This window comes from Poecile atricapillus, chromosome 35, assembly GCF_030490865.1.
Source record: "Poecile atricapillus isolate bPoeAtr1 chromosome 35, bPoeAtr1.hap1, whole genome shotgun sequence".
NCBI classification, from domain to species: domain Eukaryota; kingdom Metazoa; phylum Chordata; class Aves; order Passeriformes; family Paridae; genus Poecile; species Poecile atricapillus.
The window spans coordinates 2,510,162-2,530,701 of NC_081283.1; the positions used below are offsets into that span (position 1 = coordinate 2,510,162).

General features: G+C 44.9%; 1 protein-coding gene across 1 annotated transcript in view; it reads right to left on the bottom strand.

The window, feature by feature from the left end:
* The window catches only part of SCN8A (sodium voltage-gated channel alpha subunit 8), an 83,997-nt gene that overhangs the window by 33,573 nt on the left and 29,884 nt on the right, over positions 1 to 20,540 (bottom strand). The window contains exons 7-18 of the mRNA XM_058861144.1: positions 17,776 to 17,997; positions 17,259 to 17,322; positions 16,304 to 16,445; positions 15,411 to 15,617; positions 14,869 to 15,156; positions 13,275 to 13,634; positions 11,667 to 11,802; positions 8,885 to 9,123; positions 8,554 to 8,727; positions 6,633 to 6,989; positions 2,586 to 3,056; positions 1,754 to 1,871 (exon numbers count right to left, since the gene is read on the bottom strand). Of these exons, the coding sequence (XP_058717127.1) occupies positions 1,754 to 1,871; positions 2,586 to 3,056; positions 6,633 to 6,989; positions 8,554 to 8,727; positions 8,885 to 9,123; positions 11,667 to 11,802; positions 13,275 to 13,634; positions 14,869 to 15,156; positions 15,411 to 15,617; positions 16,304 to 16,445; positions 17,259 to 17,322; positions 17,776 to 17,997 (2,778 nt within the window). The remainder of the gene's footprint in view (positions 1 to 1,753; positions 1,872 to 2,585; positions 3,057 to 6,632; positions 6,990 to 8,553; positions 8,728 to 8,884; positions 9,124 to 11,666; positions 11,803 to 13,274; positions 13,635 to 14,868; positions 15,157 to 15,410; positions 15,618 to 16,303; positions 16,446 to 17,258; positions 17,323 to 17,775; positions 17,998 to 20,540) is intronic.

Here is a 20,540-nt window from a genome sequence, read left to right on the forward strand (position 1 = left end):
GAATTCCTGTATTTGGGAGGGATTGAGGGCAGTTCCAGGAAAGGAAAAGTTCTCTGCCTCTAAATAAATAAAAAATCAGAAAATCAGATGATTTTCAGAAAAATCATCTTCTTCCACCACAGGTCATCAATAATTTCTTTAAAATTCAATTTGTGAGGGTGGGGAGGGTCTGGAACAGCGCTGGGGCTGCTCCTGGATCCCTGGAATTTGGGACTCCTGGATCCCTGGAATTTGGGATCCCTGGATCCATGGAAGTTGGGATCCCTGGAATTTGGGATCCCTGGAATTTGGGGTCCCTGGATCCCTGGAATTTGGGATCCCTGGAATTTGGGATCCCTGGATCCCTGGAATTTGGGGTCCCTGGAATTTGGGGTCCCTGGAATTTGGGATCCCTGGCATTTGGGATTCCTGGAATTTGGGATTCCTGGAATTTGGGATCCCTGGATCCCTGGAATTTGGGATCCCTGGAATTTGGGATTCCTGGCATTTGGGATCCCTGGATCCCTGGAATTTGGGGTCCCTGGAATTTGGGGTCCCTGGAATTTGGGATCCCTGGCATTTGGGATTCCTGGAATTTGGGATTCCTGGAATTTGGGATCCCTGGATCCCTGGAATTTGGGATCCCTGGAATTTGGGATCCCTGGCATTTGGGATCCCTGGATCCCTGGAATTTGGGATCCCTGGCATTTGGGATTCCTGGAATTTGGGATTCCTGGATCCCTGGAATTTGGGATCCCTGGCATTTGGGATTCCTGGAATTTGGGATTCCTGGATCCCTGGAATTTGGGATCCCTGGCATTTGGAATCCCTGGATCCCTGGAATTTGGGATCCCTGGAATTTGGGATCCCTGGAATTTGGGATTCCTGGATCCCTGGAATTTGGGATCCCTGGAATTTGGGATCCCTGGAATTTGGGATTCCTGGCATTTGGGATCCCTGGATCCCTGGAATTTGGGGTCCCTGGAATTTGGGATCCCTGGAATTTGGGATCCCTGGCATTTGGGATCCCTGGCATTTGGGATCCCTGGAATTTGGGATTCCTGGAATTTGGGATCCCTGGATCCCTGGAATTTGGGATCCCTGGAATTTGGGATCCCTGGCATTTGGGATCCCTGGATCCCTGGAATTTGGGATCCCTGGAATTTGGGATTCCTGGAATTTGGGATTCCTGGATCCCTGGAATTTGGAATCCCTGGATCCCTGGAATTTGGGATCCCTGGAATTTGGGATCCCTGGAATTTGGGATCCCTGGCATTTGGGATCCCTGGATCCCTGGAATTTGGGATTCCTGGATCCCTGGAATTTGGGATCCCTGGCATTTGGGATCCCTGGATCCCTGGAATTTGGGGTCCCTGGATCCCTGTAATTTGGGATCCCTGGATCCCTGGCATTTGGGATCCCTGGAATTTGGGATCCCTGGATCCCTGGAATTTGGGATCCCTGGAATTTGGGATCCCTGGAATTTGGGATCCCTGGAATTTGGGATTCCTGGAATTTGGGATCCCTGGATCCCTGGAATTTGGGATCCCTGGATCCCTGGAATTTGGGATTCCTGGATCCCTGGCATTTGGGATCCCTGGAATTTGGGATTTGGCCATGAGCGATGCCCATCCCAAGACGTGGAACAGGAAGGATGTTCACATATCCATGTTCACAGTCACTCTCCTGGGAAATTCTTTAGAAATTCAAGTTATCCAGCTCAAAAACTGAGTTTTTTCACCCCAAAACTCCTCCTCCTTCGCTCCCTCCTCACCCTCGGTGAAGCAGGCGTCGGGGTCCAGGTACTCCTCGGGTGCCTCCACGGGAACTTCCTCCACCTCAGGTTTTATATCGATGGTGCTGCCCTCAGAGGAGCTGCTCTCGTCCAGTTTCTGCAACACAAAAACCTCACGGATAATCAATACATACCAAACTCCCAATCAATAGCAAAAATCAATAAATAGATTGATAATATATCAATAAATAAATAAATAAATAAATAAATAAATAAATAAATATATTGATAATATATCAATAAATAAATAAATATATAAATAAATAAATAGATTGATAATAAATAAATAAATAAATAGATTATTAATATATATTAATAATATATAAATATATATAAATATATATATTTAAATATAAATATATTTAAAAGTTTAAAATAAAAGTTTAAACTAAAAGTTTAAAATAAAAGAAGTTTAAAATAAAAGTTTAAACTAAAAATTTAAACTAAAAATTTAAAATAAAAATTTAAACTAAAAATTTAAACTAAAAATTTAAACTAATAGTTTAACCTAAAAATTTAAACTAAAAATTTAAACTAAAAATTTAAACTAAAAATTTAAACTAAAAATTTAAACTAGAAATTTAAACTAAAAATTTAAACTAAAAATTTAACCTAAAAATTTAAACTAAAAATTTAACCTAAAAATTTAACCTAAAAATTTAAACTAAAAATTTAACCTAAAAATTTAAGATAAAAATTTAAACTAAAAATTTAAACTAAAGGTTTAAACTAAAAGTTTCGAGCTGATTCTCCCCACCAAGACCTCCCCAGGCCGTCCCACCTCAATGACCTGCAGGGACCCCCAGCTCACCTCCTTGGAGCCGTCAGGATCCGTGTCGCTGCTGAAATCCTCCGTGTTGAGGTTCTCGAAGTCGGACTCGCCCACGGCGATGGGGACGCGCACGGTGAGGTTGGGGTTGTTGATGAAGGACATGTGGTCCTCGTCGATGATGTACTTCTCCACGCTGCTCCCGATGCCGCTGGTGGTGCCGTTGCCGTTCTTCTGGAAGTCGATGTCCCTGTTGATGTCGGCGCCGGTGTGGTTGGCGATGCAGTTCACCTTCTTGTCGTACAGCTCGTCCAGGGGCTTCACCTCGTCCGCCTCGCGCTGCTTGAAGTGCGCCTGCATGAACTCGCGCACCTTGGCCTTGGTCCAGGCGATGCCCTTCTTGATGCGGATCACCGAGATCTGCAGGTTGTTCATCTCCCCGTCGTCGTCCGTGGCCGCCAGGTTGTCGGCGCTGAAGGAGCTCAGCAGCAAGGCCAGGAACAGGTTCAGCACCTGCAAGGGAAGAGGTGATGCTGGGCTGACACACAAATTTGGGGCTGTTCCCAGTGCTCGGCGCCCCGAGCCCTGCTGATGGTGGCTCTGGGCAGGAAACCTGCTGGAAAACATCTCTGCTGTCCCACAGACTCATCTGTGCTCAAGGTTTGAGATATGAGACCCTGATGCTGTCTCTGGAACCTGCTGGAAACATCTCTGCTGTCCCACAGACTCATCCACGTGCCCAAGGTTTGAGATATGAGACCCTGATGCTGTCTCTGGACATGAACCCAGCTGGAAAACATCTCTGCTGTCCTACAGACCCATCCAGGTGCTCGAATTTTGAGATACAAGACCCTGATGCTGTCTCTGGAACCTGCTGGAAACATCTCTGCTGTCCCACAGACTCATCCACGTGCTCGAGGTTTGAGATATGAGACCCTGATGCTGTCTCTGGACATGAAACCTGCTGGAAACATCTCTGCTGTCCCACAGACTCATCCAGGTCCTCAAGGTTTGAGATATGAGACCACCAGCTCTGCTGTCCCACAGACTCATCTGTGCTCGAGGTTTGAGATACAAGACCCTGATGCTGTCTCTGGAACCTGCTGGAAAAAGCTCTGCTGTCCCACAGACTCATCCAGGTGCTCGAATTTCGAGATACAGGACCCTGATGCTGTCTCTGGACATGAAACCAGCTGGAAACAGCTCTGCTGTCCCACAGACCCATCCAGGTGCTCAAGGTTTGAGATATGAGACCCTGATGCTCTCTCTGGACATGAAACCTGCTGGAAACATCTCTGCTGTCCCACAGACCCATCCAGGTGCTCAAGGTTTGAGATATGAGACCCTGATGCTGTCTCTGGACATGAAACCAGCTGGAAACATCTCTGCTGTCCCACAGACTCATCCACGTGCTCAAAGTTGGAGATACAAGACCCTGATGCTGTGTCTGGACATGAAACCAGCTGGAAACCATCTCTGCTGTCCTACAGACCCATCCAGGTGCTCAAAGTTTGAGATATGAGACCACCAGCTCTGCTGTCCCACAGACTCATCCACGTGCTCAAGGTTTGAGATACAAGACCCTGATGCTGTCTCTGGACATGAAACCAGCTGGAAACAGCTCTGCTGTCCCACAGACTCATCCACGTGCTCAAGGTTTGAGATATGAGACCCTGATGCTGCCTCTGGAACCTGCTGGAAACATCTCTGCTGTCCCACAGACTCATCCAGGTGCTCGAGGTTTGAGATATGAGACCACCAGCTCTGCTGTCCCACAGACTCATCTGTGCTCGAGGTTTGAGATACAAGACCCTGATGCTGTGTCTGGACATGAACCCAGCTGGAAACAGCTCTGCCGTCCCACAGACTCATCCAGGTCCTCAAGGTTTGAGATATGAGACCACCAGCTCTGCTGTCCTACAGACTCATCCAGGTGCTCAAGGTTGGAGATATGAGACCCTGATGCTGTCTCTGGACATGAAACCAGCTGGAAACAGCTCTGCTGTCCCACAGACTCATCCAAGTCCTCAAGGTTGGAGATACGAGACCCTGATGCTGCAGAAAGTTCCCTGAGTGGGGACCCTGAGGGGCTCTGAGGTGTCCCAGGGGTCCGGGGCAGGTACAGGACGGAGCCCCTTGAGGGATTCAATCCCCACAGGATTTCAATTCAGCCTTGCTGATTCAGTCCTGTCTCTGCCTCAGAGAAAATGGGGAAAATCTTGGATTTTGAGTGATTCAAATCACTCACCCAGCTCTTCCTCACCCCCATTTAGTGACCATCCCCAAGACTGATTTTATCAAAACCCTTTGGCAAGGCAGGGCCTCTCATCAGAGAGAGCTCACAACCGCTCTGAAGAACTGCTGCCGTTCATGTGACTTCATTCTTGCTCACATTTTCCTCCACACAACTTTTCTTCATCAAATTTAAGGCCAGGAGGAAGCATCATGATCTAGTCCAACCTCCCACACAGCAGGCCGTGCCGATTCCTGCACCTCATGACTGAGCCAGTGGGCAGCTTTGACAAGAAACCTCCATCCTTCCTTTTAACACTTCAGGACCTTCACCTGTGCACCCAATTATTTCATTTTTCTGGCCATTAAAACGCCAGGTTTTGCTTCTTTTAGCTTTTTTCCCCCTGCTCAGGTCAGGTGTGGGTCTGTCCCCTTTGACTGAGGCTTTCATACCTTCAGCTTTTATTGCAAAATGCTTTATTTACTGCTGATTATTTAAGGTCCTCATGAAGAGAACACCTTTAACGTGGCGCTCCCAAAAATCTGTGGGATTATTAAAACACCAAGAATGGAGCAGGAAACAGCCTGACAAACCATCACTCCCTCATCCTGGGGTCTCCCCGTGTCCTACCCCACCCAGAGGCCACCAAGAAATCCCACCAGGAACCATTTACTGACCACTACATTTCCACCCAGAGGCCACTGAGAAATCCCACCAAGAAATCCCACCAGCAACCATTTACTGACCACTACATTTCCACCCAGAGGCCACCAAGAAATCCCACCAGGAACCATTTACTGACCACTACATTTCCACCCAGAGGCCACCAAGAAATCCCACCAGCAACCATTTACTGACCACTAAATTTCCACCCAGGGGCCACCAAGAACCATTTACTGACCACTACATTTCCACCCAGAGGCCACCAAGAAATCCGACCAAGAAATCCCACCAGGAATCATTTACTGACCACTACATTTCCACCCAGAGGCCACCAAGAAATCCCACCAGGAATCATTTACTGACCACTACATTTCCACCCAGAGGCCACCAAGAAATCCCACCAGGAACCATTTACTGACCACTACATTTCCACCCAGAGGTCACCAAGAAATCCCACCAAGAAATCCCACCAGGAATCATTTACTGACCACTACATTTCCACCCAGAGGCCACCAAGAACCATTTACTGACCACTACATTTCCACCCAGGGGCCACCAAGAAATCCCACCAAGAAATCCCACCAGGAACCATTTACTGACCACTACATTTCCACCCAGGGGCCACCAAGAAATCCCACCAAGAAATCCCACCAGGAACCATTTACTGACCACTACATTTCCACCCAGGGGCCACCAAGAAATCCCACCAAGAAATCCCACCAGGAACCATTTACTGACCACTACATTTCCACCCAGAGGCCACCAAGAAATCCCACCAAGAAATCCCACCAAGAAATCCCACCAAGAAATCCCACCAGGAACCATTTACTGACCACTACATTTCCACCCAGAGGCCACCAAGAAATCCCACCAGGAACCATTTACTGACCACTACATTTCCACCCAGAGGCCACCAAGAAGTCCCACCAGGAACCATTTACTGACCACTACATTTCCACCAAGAAATCCCACCAAGAAATCCCACCAAGAAATCCCACCAAGAAATCCCACCAGGAACCATTTACTGACCACTAAATTTCCACCCAGAGGCCACCAAGAAATCCCACCAAGAAATCCCACCAAGAAATCCCACCAAGAAATCCCACCAAGAAATCCCACCAGGAACCATTTACTGACCACTACATTTCCACCCAGAGGCCACCAAGAAATCCCACCAGGAACCATTTACTGACCACTAAATTTCCGATGACCATGACCATCATGAAGACAATCAAGCACATGGCCTGGCCTGCCACTTCCATACAATCCCACATGGTCTCAATCCACTCCCCACACAACACACGGAAGACAATAAGGAAGGAGTGGAAGAAATCGTGCATGTGCCAGCGGGGTAGCTCACACTCCGGATTGATCTTGCAGACACACTCCTTGTAGCTTTTGCCAAAGAGCTGCATCCCCACCACGGCGAAGATGAACACGATGATGGCCAGCACCAAGGTCAAATTCCCCAAGGCACCCACTGAGTTACCAATGATTTTTATCAGCATGTTCAGAGTGGGCCAGGATTTGGCCAGTTTGAAGACTCTCAGCTGGAAAAAAAGACCAAAAAAAAAAACAAAGCATAAATATCTTAAACAAAGAGGGAAAATAAAGCAGAATTTTCTAAAATATAATGCAGAATTTCCTAAAATATAAAGCAAAATTTCCTAAAAAATAAAGTAGAATTTCCTAAAAAACAAAGCAGAATTTCCTAAAAAAATAAAGCAGAATTTCCTATAAAAATAAAGCAGATTTTCCCTAAAAAATAAAGTAGAATTTCCTAAAAAATAAAGCAGAATTTTCTAAAAAATAAAGAAGAATTTCCTAAAAAATAAAGCAGAATTTTCTAAAAAATAAAGCAGAATTTCCTAAAAAATAAAGCAAAATTTCCTAAAAAAAATAAAGCAGAATTTCCTAAAAAATAAAGCAAAATTTCCTAAAAAATAAAGTAGAATTTCCTAAAGAATAAAGCAGAATTTCCTAAAAAATAAAGTAGAATTTCCTAAAGAATAAAGCAAAATTTCCTAAAAAATAAAGCAGAATTTTCTAAAAAAAATAAAGCAGAATTTCCTAAAAAAATAAAGCAGAATTTCCTAAAAAATAAAGTAAAATTTCCCTAAAAAATAAAGCAGAATTTCCTAAAAAAATAAAGCAGAATTTCCTAAATAATAAAGCAGAATTTCCTAAAAAATAAAGCAAAATTTCCTAAAAAATAAAGCAGAATTTCCTAAAAAAATAAAGCAAAATTTCCTAAAAAAATAAAGCAGAATTTCCTAAAAAATAAAGCAGAATTTCCTAAATAATAAAGCAGAATTTCCTAAAAAAATAAAGTAGAATTTCCTAAAAAATAAAGCAGAATTTCCTAAAAAATAAAGTAGAATTTCCTAAAGAATAAAGCAAAATTTCCTAAAAAATAAAGCAGAATTTTCTAAAAAATAAAGAAAAATTTCCTAAAATATAAAGCAGAATTTTCTAAAAAAGATAAAGCAGAATTTCCTAAAAAAATAAAGCAGAATTTCCTAAAAAAATAAAGCAAAATTTCCTAAAAAAATAAAGCAGATTTTCCTAAAAAAATAAAGCAGAATTTCCTAAAAAAATAAAGCAGAATTTCCTAAAAAATAAAGAATTTCCTAAACAACCATCTTGTATTTTATATAAAGGTAAGGCTTCTGCTGCTGAGGTTACAGGGAGCAGAGAATGCTGAACCTTTCTGGAAATTTGGGCTGGAGTGTTTTGTGCTTTGGTTATTCCCCACATTCTGATCTCCCCTCCCAAAGGAAAACGCAACAGGAAAGAAGAGACCACAAAAAAATGGCACAACTTGATCTCAGTCCCGCCCAAACCCAGATTAAAATGGCTCTTCCCTCGTCCTACAAAAATGGGAAAAATTCCTTATGTGAGGGGAAAGGCTGGAATTGTGTCAGGGTAGGGAGAGGGTGGAAAAAATTCTGGTTGGGAACTGCCCCAAAGAGCTCAAAGGAGAAGAAAATGTCCAAAAAAAGGGTGGGATTGCTGAGGTGTCTGTGCTGGATGTTCCTTTTCCAGCTCAGGACATTCCCTGGATCTCTGAGCTCCACGATAACGAGGTTGGAAAAGAGCTGGAAGATGGAATACCAATCGGAAAGATCGCAGCACGGAGAGCCCTTCCACATCTGCCAGACTCAGCTCCATCAAACTGAGGGAGACAATGAAGCCATCAAAGATGTTCCAGCCTTCTTGGAAATAATAGTATGGATCCATGGCAATGAGCTTGAGGAACATTTCTGCTGTGAAAATCCCAGTGAAAACCTGGAGAGGGGAGGAGAGACAGACAAAGAACAGAAAAAGAGCAATTTTTTGGCTTATTCTCTGATCTTCCATCGATTCTAAACGTGAGCCCACATCCATAATCCAGGAATCCCAGCAGGAGAAGGTTTGTGGGGAGTGTTTAGAGCTGTTCCCTTACCAGGTTTCCCACGGAGAGCACGTGCTCGAACTCGGGGGTCATGGGGTGGTGCTCCATGGCCATGAACAAGGTGTTCAGCACGATGCAGATGGTGATGGCCAGGTCAACAAAAGGATCCATGACAATTAAATTCACAATCTCCTTCAGCTTCATCCAGTAGGGGTGGCACTCCCAGATCAGGAACGTGTTGGCAAATTTGTACCAGCAAGGGGGACACTTCCTCTGGGACTCCTCCAGCTCTGCAGGTACAAAACAAAACAGAGCTCAGGATTCATCTCCCGGGATGAAGAATTACAAAACTTTGGGAATGTTGTGAAAATGGACACGAGAGAAGAGCTGGGGCAGGCTGGACATCAGGAAGAAATTCTTTGTGGGAAGGGTGGTCAGGCTTTGGAAGGGAGGTTTGGAGTGGCCATCCCTGGGAAAATCCAAGGAATTTCCAGCTCTGGGCTGGGTGACAGCGCGGGGATCGCTCACAGGTTAAACCCCCTGACCTTGGAGCTCTTGGAGCCTCAGGGATTTTGGGATTTCATGATTTTACCCAGCTCTGTGACTTCTCCTTTGTCCCCACACAACATCCACGCGACACCTGCAGCAGGTCACCACAGCTCCACCCCTGAGCCTCAGCCCCACCAGGATGATTCAACACAAATTATTCCAAATGAAAGGCTAAATTTAACTCGGAACTGATCAAGGTAAAACAGCTCAAAACCCAAGTTACAGATCCCAAACTGCCTCTGCTGCCAGTTTTTAAATAACTGAGATGAATTCTGCGCTGAACACAGACACGGTCTAAAAGAGGAAAGAGATGACATAATGCTGCGAAGGATTTTCATCAGGAATAACCTGATTAAGACTAACTCCATCCATTTACAGAAATCAAACACAGAAATTTTTAATTTTTAAATTTTTTTTCCCCCCACACCGCCTCACCTCAAGCGCTTAAGGGATAAAAAACCAAACACAAACGAGGAGTTCCCCCCGTTTGAGGCTCGCTGGTTGAGGCTGTGCAGCTGTGCACCCCTCACCTCTCATTTTTTATGGGGAGGGAAAGGACCACTCTCTTTCCCATTGGTTCTCTGGTTGCTTGGTGTTCAGTTGCCTTGGAATTTCTCAAGTTAAAAAGAGGCCCGTGGCACTGGAGCCCGTAGGCGTTTGCGCAGGAGGGGAGCGGCAGCGAAGCCCTGCTCTGTTTCTAAGTATATTTCATTTTCATACAATTTCATTGCAGGAGACAGCAGGAATTTGAGATCATCAACTGCATGTGGCTGCTGTTCATGAATTCTGCGTTGGGAAATCTCATCCCCTGTGTGCTGTCCCTTCCAGAATTCCCACCAGCAGCTCCAGCGCTCCTCTCCCACGGTGGGAATTTCTCCAGGGCTTGGGAGATGACAGAACCCCCTGAGCTCCTCTGATCCCCACACTGAGTTCTCTTTAGCGTAAAGTTACAACTCCTTGTTGCCTTCACCCCCATCTCTACGCAATTCTGACGTAAAAACCAAGTTAAATGAAGTCTAATGAATATTTCTTTATTAATAAAGATCTAAAAGAAGCGGATTTAGGTAAAGCCATGCATGAGTATGTACTGCTCTAAAGCAGAGGGAGCCGGATTCCACTGGACCAGGTCGCTCCAAGCCTTGCCCAACCTGACCCTGGACAATTCCAGGAACAGGGAAATTCCTCTGGACAATTCCAGGAATGGGGAAATTCCTCTGGACACTTCCAGGAACCGGGAAATTCCTCTGGACACTTCCAGGAACCGGGAAATTCCTCTGGACAATTCCAGGAACTGGGAAATTCCTCTGGACAATTCCAGGAATGGGGAAATTCCTCTGGACACTTCCAGGAACCGGGAAATTCCTCTGGACACTTCCAGGAACCGGGAAATTCCTCTGGACAATTCCAGGAACTGGGAAATTCCTCTGGACAATTCCAGGAATGGGGAAATTCCTCTGGACACTTCCAGGCACAGGGAAATTCCTCTGGACACTTCCAGGCATGGGGAAATTCCTCTGGACACTTCCAGGAACTGGGAAATTCCTCTGGACACTTCCAGGAACGCGGAAATTCCTCTGGACACTTCCAGGAATGGGGAAATTCCTCTGGACACTTCCAGGAATGGGGAAATTCCTCTGGACACTTCCAGGAACGGGGAAACTCCTCTGGACACTTCCAGGAATGGGAAATTCCTCTGGACACTTCCAGGAACGGGGAAACTCCTCTGGACACTTCCAGGAATGGGGAAATTCCTCTGGACACTTCCAGGAATGGGGAAATTCCTCTGGACACTTCCAGGAACTGGGAAATTCCTCTGGACACTTCCAGGAACGGGGAAATTCCTCTGGACACTTCCAGGCACGGGGAAATTCCTCTGGACACTTCTGGGAACAGGGAAATTCCTCTGGACACTTCCAGGAACAGGGAAATTCCTCTGGACACTTCTGGGAACAGGGAAATTCCTCTGGACACTTCCAGGAACAGGGAAATTCCTCTGGACACTTCCAGGCACGGGGAAATTCCTCTGGACCCTTCCAGGAACAGGGAAATTCCTCTGGACACTTCTGGGAAATTCCTCTGGACACTTCCAGGCACGGGGAAATTCCCCTGGGTAACCCAGGGAAGAATTCCACCCCAACATCCCATCCATCCCTGCCCTCTGGCAGTGGGAAGCCGTTCCCTGTGTCCCATCCCTTTATCCCAAGTCCATCTCCAGCTCTCCTGGAGCCCCTCCAGGCACTGGAAGGAGCTGCAGGGTCTCCCTGGAGCCCCAGATCACACCTACCCTCAACGAGGGTGTTGGTCAGCCCGGTCATGACGCTGTTGGTCCGGTCCTTCCTTCCGTAGGACGCGTTCACCTGATCCATGGAGACCAAGAGAGACCCGCCAGGCTTCTTCCTGATCTCGATTTCCGTGGTGCCCTGGAAAATGCAGGTGGTGATTAACTCCAATCTTCTCTCTGACACGCTGCTGGCCCAGGGCCTGCATTTCCTGGGCTTGACAAACCCAAATTCCTTTCTAAATCCTGAATTTTCCGACATTTTAACACCTTTCCCCATCACCTGGAGCAGGGGCTGGACAGAGCTAAATGAATTAAACAACAAAACAGAGATTTACTCAAAAAAAAACCTCCCAAAGACGCACCTTGCTCCGTGCTGTGACCTCACCCAAGATCAGGAATTCCACACTTTTATAAGTTTTGGTTTATTTAATGTTTGGGGTTTTAATATCGCACTCTGGTGTTGGGAAGGTAGAATTAGAAAGAAATTATAAATATGACTCTGTAGCCAGAAAGGCTAAGGAGGAAATACAAATGATAGCACGGTTTGAATAATTCAAAGAACACATTCTTTCCTGCAATAAAACCAAGCTGAGACCCCCTCTCCCCAGCATTATAAGGAAAGGTCTGAAGGACCCTGAGATAACTAAAATTATGCAAAAACAGCGATTTCTATAGGTTACACACTAATATAATATATAATATAATGTAATATAATATAATATAATATAATATAATATAATATAATATAATGTAATATAATGTAATGTAATGTAATGTAATGTAATGTAATGTAATGTAATGTAATGTAATGTAATGTCATATAGTGTCATATAGTGTCATATAGTGTCATATAATGTCATATAATGTCATATAATGTCATATAATGTCATATAATATAATATAATATAATATAATATAATATAATATAATATAATGTAATATAATATAATATAATATAATATAATATAATAATTACATATAATATAATTATTATTACATTATATATATTATTATAATATAATATAATATAATATAATATAATATAATATAATATAATATAATATAATATATATAATATATAATATATATTATATATTATATATTATATATTATATAATATATTACATATAATATAATATATAATATTTATTATTATTATTATTATTATTATATTATAATATAATATATATAATATAATGTTACTGTATTAGTATACTTAGAAAGATAGGTTGGTAAAGGAATAGAATATTCAAAGGTATAGGTTATATAAGTGGTTGTATAGGAGAGCTCGGCCTCTTTTTCCCGGCTCTCTCATTTCTGTTCTGTTCTGTTCCTCTCTTTCGTAGCAATCTTAAGTCTTGAACTCCTTTATTCATATCTTACCCTATTTTGTGTTGTTCTCTCTGAGCCCGCTCTGAGCTCTATCTGCTGGCTCATAGCAGCCTCCCTCCCTCCCTCTCTCTCTATCCCACACCCTGAAATAAACTCCTAAATAAACTTCTAAATAAACTTCTAAATAAACTTCTAAATAAACTCCTAAATAAACTTCTAGAGGTCCTTGCCGTGTCTCACACCGTCCCCACAAAGCCTCTCCTGCACTCTGGGACCCACCTCGGGCAGGATGCGACCCCCGGGCATGCTGGAGGGGGGCCCGCCGATGAGCGAGACGACGCCGTTGCAGTCCACGGTGCTGTTCCTCTTGACGCTGCGGCGCAGCGTGGGGAAGATGCGCGAGGAGCGGCTGCCCTGGCTGTAGCCGCTGTAGCCGCTGTAGCTGCTGCGCCGGTCGCGGCCGCGGATGGGGATGAAGAGCGAGTCCCTCCTGCCCTCGCTCTCCTCCACCGTGCTGTGCTCGTCGTCCGCAAACTCGTTCTCCGACACCGGGTCGCGGAAGCGCCCCTTGTAGCTGAAGATGCTGCTCTTGCTGTTGTGGCGGGAGAGGAAAGGGGAGCCCGGGATGCTGAGGAGAGACTGGGGAGAAGGGGAAGGACGGAGTGAGGAGGATGGACAGAAGGATGGACAGGAAGGATGGACAGGAAGCATGGACAGGGAGGATGGAGTGCGGAGGATGGACAGAAGGATGGACAGGAAGGATGGACAGAAAGGATGGACAGGAAGGATGGACAGGAAGGATGGACAGGAAGGATGGACAGGAAGGATGGACAGGAAGGATGGACAAGAAGGATGGACATGAAGGATGGACAGGAAGGATGGACACAAAGGATGGACAGGAAGGATGGACAGGAAGGATGGACAGGAAGGATGGACAGAAGGATGGACACAAAGGATGGACAGGAAGGATGGACACAGGATGGACACAGGATGGACACAAAGGACGGACACCAAGGATGGACAGGAAGGATGGAGTGAGGAGGATGGACAGAAGGATGGACAGAAGGATGGAGAGGAAGGATGGACACAGGATGGACACAGGATGGACACAAAGGATGGACAGGAAGGATGGACAGGAAGGATGGAGAGGAAGGATGGACAAGAAGGATGGACATGAAGGACAGAGTGAGGAGGATGGACACAAAGGATGGACACAAAGGATGGACACAAAGGATGGACACAAAGCACTGCTGGCTTGGCTTCCTAGAATCACCAAATTGTTTGGTTTGGTTTGGTTTGGATGTTGTCTGCTTCCACTGCTGCCTCAAGCTGCTCCCAGCCCTGTCCAGCTGGGCCTTGGACACTTCCAGGAATGGAGCAGCCACAGCTTCTCTGGGCAGCCACGGCCTCCCCACCCTCACAGGCAGGAATTTCCTCCCAGCACCCTGCCTGACCCTGTCCCCTGCACTGGGAAGCCATTCCCCCCTGTCCAGGCACTTCAGATCCCTGTGAATGGTCTCTGTGCCTCAGTTTCCCTCCCTCCCCAGGCCTGCAGGGACCAGCAGCACTCCCTGCATGGTGAGAGCTGCTCACTCCTGCCTGAGCGGTGTCACTGGAGGAGCTGCTTGGATTCCTCAGGAACAATTCCTGCCAGGGGAAGGGTGTGTGAGAATCGTGAACTTGGGCCCCAGGTGTTCTCCTGACCCTTTTTTGGGCAGATCCCTTTTCCAACCTCAAGGATTCTGGGATTTCATGATTTTACTGAGCTGTGTGACTTCCCACAACATCCACACCTGCACCAGGTGGAACCTAAAGCAGAATATTACCCTGACCTCAAACAACCACAAACATCAGTGAAGGAACACAAAACTACCTGGTTCATGATGGAGAATTTCCTTCCCAGCCTGTTATCCGGCAGCCTGAAGGCTTTCCTCCTCATGCCATCCTCAGATTCCGACTTGAACACCTTCTCATTGTCACACTTCTCATCTCCTTCCGACAGCTCCTTGTCCTTCCTCTTCTTCCTCCTGTTCCGGCGCTCCTTGGCACTCTTGGAGCTGAGCTTGGAAATCTCCGAGGAGCTCCGAGACATCCTCCCCCCTCCATCATCTTCCACAGCATCCTCAGAGACCGTCCCTGCTGAGGTGACCATGGCAGCAGCCTGAGGGTGCAGGGCAAGGGAAGGAGAAATAAATCACATCTTTCCACCATTAACGCTCCATTTTCTGCTTCAACAAAGAGTTTGGCTCAATTCCCCCGAGTAAAAGACTTGGGGGCAGGATTGAGATGTTTATTCTCTCCTTGGAAGGAAACTTTCAGCCAGAATTTGTTACAATTTTTTATATTCTACTTGTGCAGGTAATAAAATCAGCTTCTCTGGCAGCCCTTAGAGCGAGGAATTTCATTTTTTCTCACCTGTGCTTCTTCCTGTTGCTTTTTCAATTGCTCCAGCATGGCCTTGAATTCTGCCTCCTTCTGCTCTGCCTCCTCCAGAGTGGCCTGGTTCTGCTCCTCGTAGGCCATGGCCACCACGGCCAGAATCAGATTCACCAGGTAGAAGGATCCCACGAAGATCACCAGCACAAAGAAGATCATGTAGGTTTTTCCTGCCGCTCGTAAAGTCTAGGAGTGGGAAAGAACAGCAGAGGGATTAGAAAAGGGAAAGGGAAGCAGCTTCAGGCTTCCCTGACGTGAGATGCACGAGCTGATCCCTGTTTTCTTGAGCTGAATGTTTCTAAGAAAACCCAGCAGTGCTGAATATTCCACAGCTCAGTGTTTTCCCTGCAGACACTGCACATTCCTTAGCCACCAACACAAAAGGTGACATCCACCTTCTCCCCTTAAGGAACATCCAAGGGATACAAACTGAAAAGAATTCAGAGGCACAGTGTGAAACCCAATGCTCAGACTGCCTTAAAACAAACCAAGCCAAGAAAAAGCTGCTTCAGCAAGGTCCCCAAAGCACCCTCAGGTCAGGAGAAAACTCTCTGCCCTCCAAAGAGGGCTGAACACCCTCTGTGAGCAGAGCTGAACACTCACAGCCTCCTGCAGCCGGTGCTCAGCTTCCTCCTGAATTAATTCACAGCTCAGCTGGACCCACCAAACCTTCTGCACCTCAAATCCAACACCTGCTGACAGGTAATGTCCCCTTCCTCCCCCTCAAAAAAATCTCCCTGTGAAGCTTGACTCGCACTCACTCACTTTGAGAGAATAAAACAAAGCTTCTCACATTTCCCTTTCTTGTTTTACCCCCAAATTCTCACCAGGTGCCACAACAAAGCCAATTACTCACTAATTGATTTACTTACTAATTGATACAAGTTTTCCCAGAAGTCCTGAGTCATAAGGCGAAATAAAGCCAGGAAAGCCCAGCTGAAGGTGTCGAAGCTCGTGTAGCCGTAGTTGGGGTTGCGTCCCGCCTTCATGCACGTGTATCCCTCCGGACATTGGCTGGGGAGGGACAAGAGCCAGCTCAGGGCTCGCTGCCACCACTGTCCCCACAAACTGCAGCTCCCCCCGGCTCAGGAGGGATGGAGGATGAGGAGGGGGAGAGGAAGGAGATGAGGGAAGCCCTGCTCTCCTTGTCCCGTGGGGAGGAGATGCTGCTTTTCCCCCCCTGGCTGAGCCCAAAGCAGCAGCTCGGGGCAGGAGTGACCCCAGAGCTGAACAGCACCTGGAAAATTCCCATTTCTGAGCCTTCATCCACCCTCCTCTCATCATCCTCAAGGCTGGATTCAGAGGGAAATAATGGCAACTCCTGACAGGGGAAATGTCCCTTACATTGCACCAGCAATGGACTCATAATTAGATTAAGAAATTTGATTAAGAAATTTGAAATCCGGTGAAGTAACACCAGAAACAACAGAGGAATAATCCAAAAGGTTCTGCCAGCTTTATATATATAAATAATATAAATATATAAATATAAATATAAATATAAATATAAATATAAATATAAATATAAATATAAATATAAATACAAATATAAATTTTATATATATTTAACATAGATTTTATATATTTAATATAGATTTAATATAGATTTAATATATATTTAATATATATTTAATATATATTTTATATATATTTTATATATATTTAATATAGATTTAATATAGATTTAATATAGATTTCATATATATTTAATATAGATTTCATATGTATTTAATATATATTTTTTTATATTTATACATTTATATATCTAGTATATATTTTTTTTTATTTATCAGTAATAACTGGTTGTTAATGAAGCTCAACACTCACCCTGCATCTGAGCTGTTACCACAGAGCAAAGGGTCAGGGGCGCCAGGAATGATGTAAAAATTTGCTGAAGATGAAAAAGAAGAGATTATATTCACACACATATGGAGTTAGAGGATTTAACAGACTATAACACCATTTAAAACTTCAATTAAAAGCCCCCCAAAACCACTGCTGAGAAATGCATCAGTAAAAAATATGTTTTGGACATATTTATACTAAATTTAAATATTTAATATTATTAATATTAAATAATAAATATATTTAGCTAAAAGAGCACATCCCAAACCTTCTAAAGGATGAACTCAACCAGGAACATCTCAATGAGGTCAGATCCAAAATAAAAACACTGTAAAAACTTATCCAAAATAAAAACACTGTAAAAACTTATCCAAAATAAAAACACTGTAAAAACTTCTGAACATGGGATTTTTACAGTGAAAAGCAAACACATCACAGCAAGCTGGAACTCCTGCATCGAGCAAAATCAGGAGGATTTGGGGACTGCAGAAATACTCACACATATTATTGGTGTATTCCTCCCAGTCAAAGCCCCTGGAGCCATTATCCAGAAAGGTCTCGTTGACATTAATTGGCCAAATCACACATTTGTTCCTTAAATTGCCCATGAAGAGCTGGAGGCCGATGAGGGCGAAGACACTGAGACAGAAAACTGTCAGGATCATCACATCTGACAGCTTCTTCACAGACTGGATCAGGGCACCCACGATGGTCTTCAAGCCTGGGGAGAGGGAAACGAGACTGGAAATCACTCCTGCAGCAGGAAAACACGCTGAAAATCCAAATTAATACCGAATTTATCCAAATTCCTTCTCTACAGAAGGCTGTAAATGGTGCAGGTTTGTGTGTGGTCAGGTTTTCCAGGCAGTAAAACACCGGGATGGAGGCAAGGAATGGCCAGAAGAAACCAAAATCCTGAAGTTTGTCCCTGAGAGAGCCCCAAACTCAGAGGAAGGTTGGGATTCACCTCCCTCCTTTGCCAAACCAGGATCAAATTGGGATTTGCTGCCAGCAAAGCCCTGCTGGGCACGTTCAGCCGTGTTTGAGCTGCAGCAGCTCACAGAGATCAGATGAAATCTGCACATCTCAGGTTCCTCCTGCTCAATTCAACCATCTCACAGCTCCCCTTCCCCTGCAGGAGCAGAAATTTCCCTTCCAGCGTGGCTTTGGTTACAGCCAGGGCAGGGTTTCACCCAGAGCATCGCTGCTTTGGGGTTTACTGAGGCCACCAGGATCATTAACGGGCTCAGGAACAAAATCAAGATATTCCAAAAGGAATCCTGCTCATTTCTGAGTCTGTCAGAGGCAGAACTCGTGAGTGGGGAGAGCTCAGCCGTAGTTTTTAGTCTAAACTAGGCAGAATTTTGGATGCAGAGACATCACTGAATTAGGCCCCTTTAATCAGCCTTGCTGGGGTGAAGGAGGATGATTCCATGATTTATAAATGAGCAGGGAAGGGAGGAAGGAGAAAAAATAAATCACAGCTGGATTTGGGGCCAGGCAGAGCCCACAGGAACATTCTGGAACAGATCCTGGACCAGAAACCTTGGTCCCTTCCAAGCTCCTCCAAAACCCTTGGAGGCCAAGAGAGGTCAGACCCACACCAGGAATGTAAAGATCCCAAAACAAAGCTGCAGATCCATCCCTCATTAATCCAAATCCCTTCTCTACAAAAGCCTGTGGCTGTAAATGGTGCAGGTTTGTGTGGGGTCAGGTTTTCCAGGCAGTAAAACACCGGGATGGAGGCAAGGAATGGTCAGAAGAAACCAAAATCCCAATGTTTGTCCCTCAAACACATCCTCAAGAGAGATTTACTCCCGTTATCCAAACTTTCCGTGGATTTTCCCAGGCAGAGCAGCTTTCATCACCCCCAGCACCTCTTGCCATGCTCATCCCACGGCTCTGCTCATGCACATCAGCCTCCTGCTGCTCCTTTCCCAGGAAAAAGAGGGTTTGGAAACCAGGATAAGGCTGGGAATGCTTCAACAAACACAACTCCAACAAATTCCAGCTGCAGCCACCGCGCTCCCTGAGCTCAGCTTTCCCTGGAGCCTGTGCAGGTGTGACCCAGGTGTGTCCCCACGTGGCATCAGGCAATTTAAATAGAAAAACTCCAGTGCAAAAATAGAAAATTTCTTGAGCTCATCACAGTTTCATACAGGTTTTTCCACCAAAAAAAGATCAAAGGGGTTATTCTGGTGGTTTGCTCTCTACACAGATCTGTAGAGACCATGGAATTTTGTCCATGGCATGTGAAATTCTGGTAATATTTCCCATTTTTATCTTCTCTCAAACACTTTAATTCCAGTTATTGACAGAAGGTGTAGAAGGCACTCAAAACACTAAAATCAGCTTCTCAGTAGCTGGGCACAGAGTTAAAATTCACATTTCATGTGCTGAAGCAGAAGGGGAACCCCTTTAGATTTGAATATTCAATGTACTCTAAAAATCACCTTTTCCTTGTGAAAAATCTAAAATATTAAAACCCACACACTGTGTAAAACCCACAAAGAGCACTTTATGCTTTCATATGAAATAACCCAAAAGGCCAATTATTCAAAATGTTTTACATCCCTCCTGCTGTCACAAAATGGAGGGGGCCAAGATCAACGCTGCAGAAACACACCTGGACAATCCTCCCCCAAAACCAGATCCAAAACCCCCAAAATTTTACCATTTTGTGTGTTCAGTGTCCCAAATAGGAATAACCTTGGCTGGGTGTGGCAAATCACCCCTTTTATTCAACCAAAACACGCAGCAAATTGTCCCTCTAATAAAAATCACATTAAAAAATGTGCAGAACTCAGCAGGGCTCAGCCCCAAGCCCTGCATTTGAAATAAAATATTTTTATATTTGAAATAAAATATTTCAAATTATTCAAATTATTTCAAATTATTTGAAATAAAATCCTTTAAAGTTTTGAGCTGGATGGAGAGAAAGATCCAAAATGAGCTCTGCTCCCTGCATGGGAACACAAGGCATGCTGTCACACAGCCAGAAAACAGCTCCTGGAAGCTGCATCACCTCCTGAAAGCTGCAAAAAAACCAGGCAAAAGTGGTTTTAATGCTGATGCTCCTCCTCTGAGCGAGCCAGATGCTGTCTGGAGCGGGCTGGGAGGATGAAAACCCTCCAGAACCAAAGGTAATTTGGCAATTAATTACAATTAATTGAAGTTTTGCGCTTAAATATCACCAGACGTGAAGAGGAAGGCTCGGTAGGAACATCACTCCAGCTTGGTGTGACTGGGTGCAAGGAAAGCAGG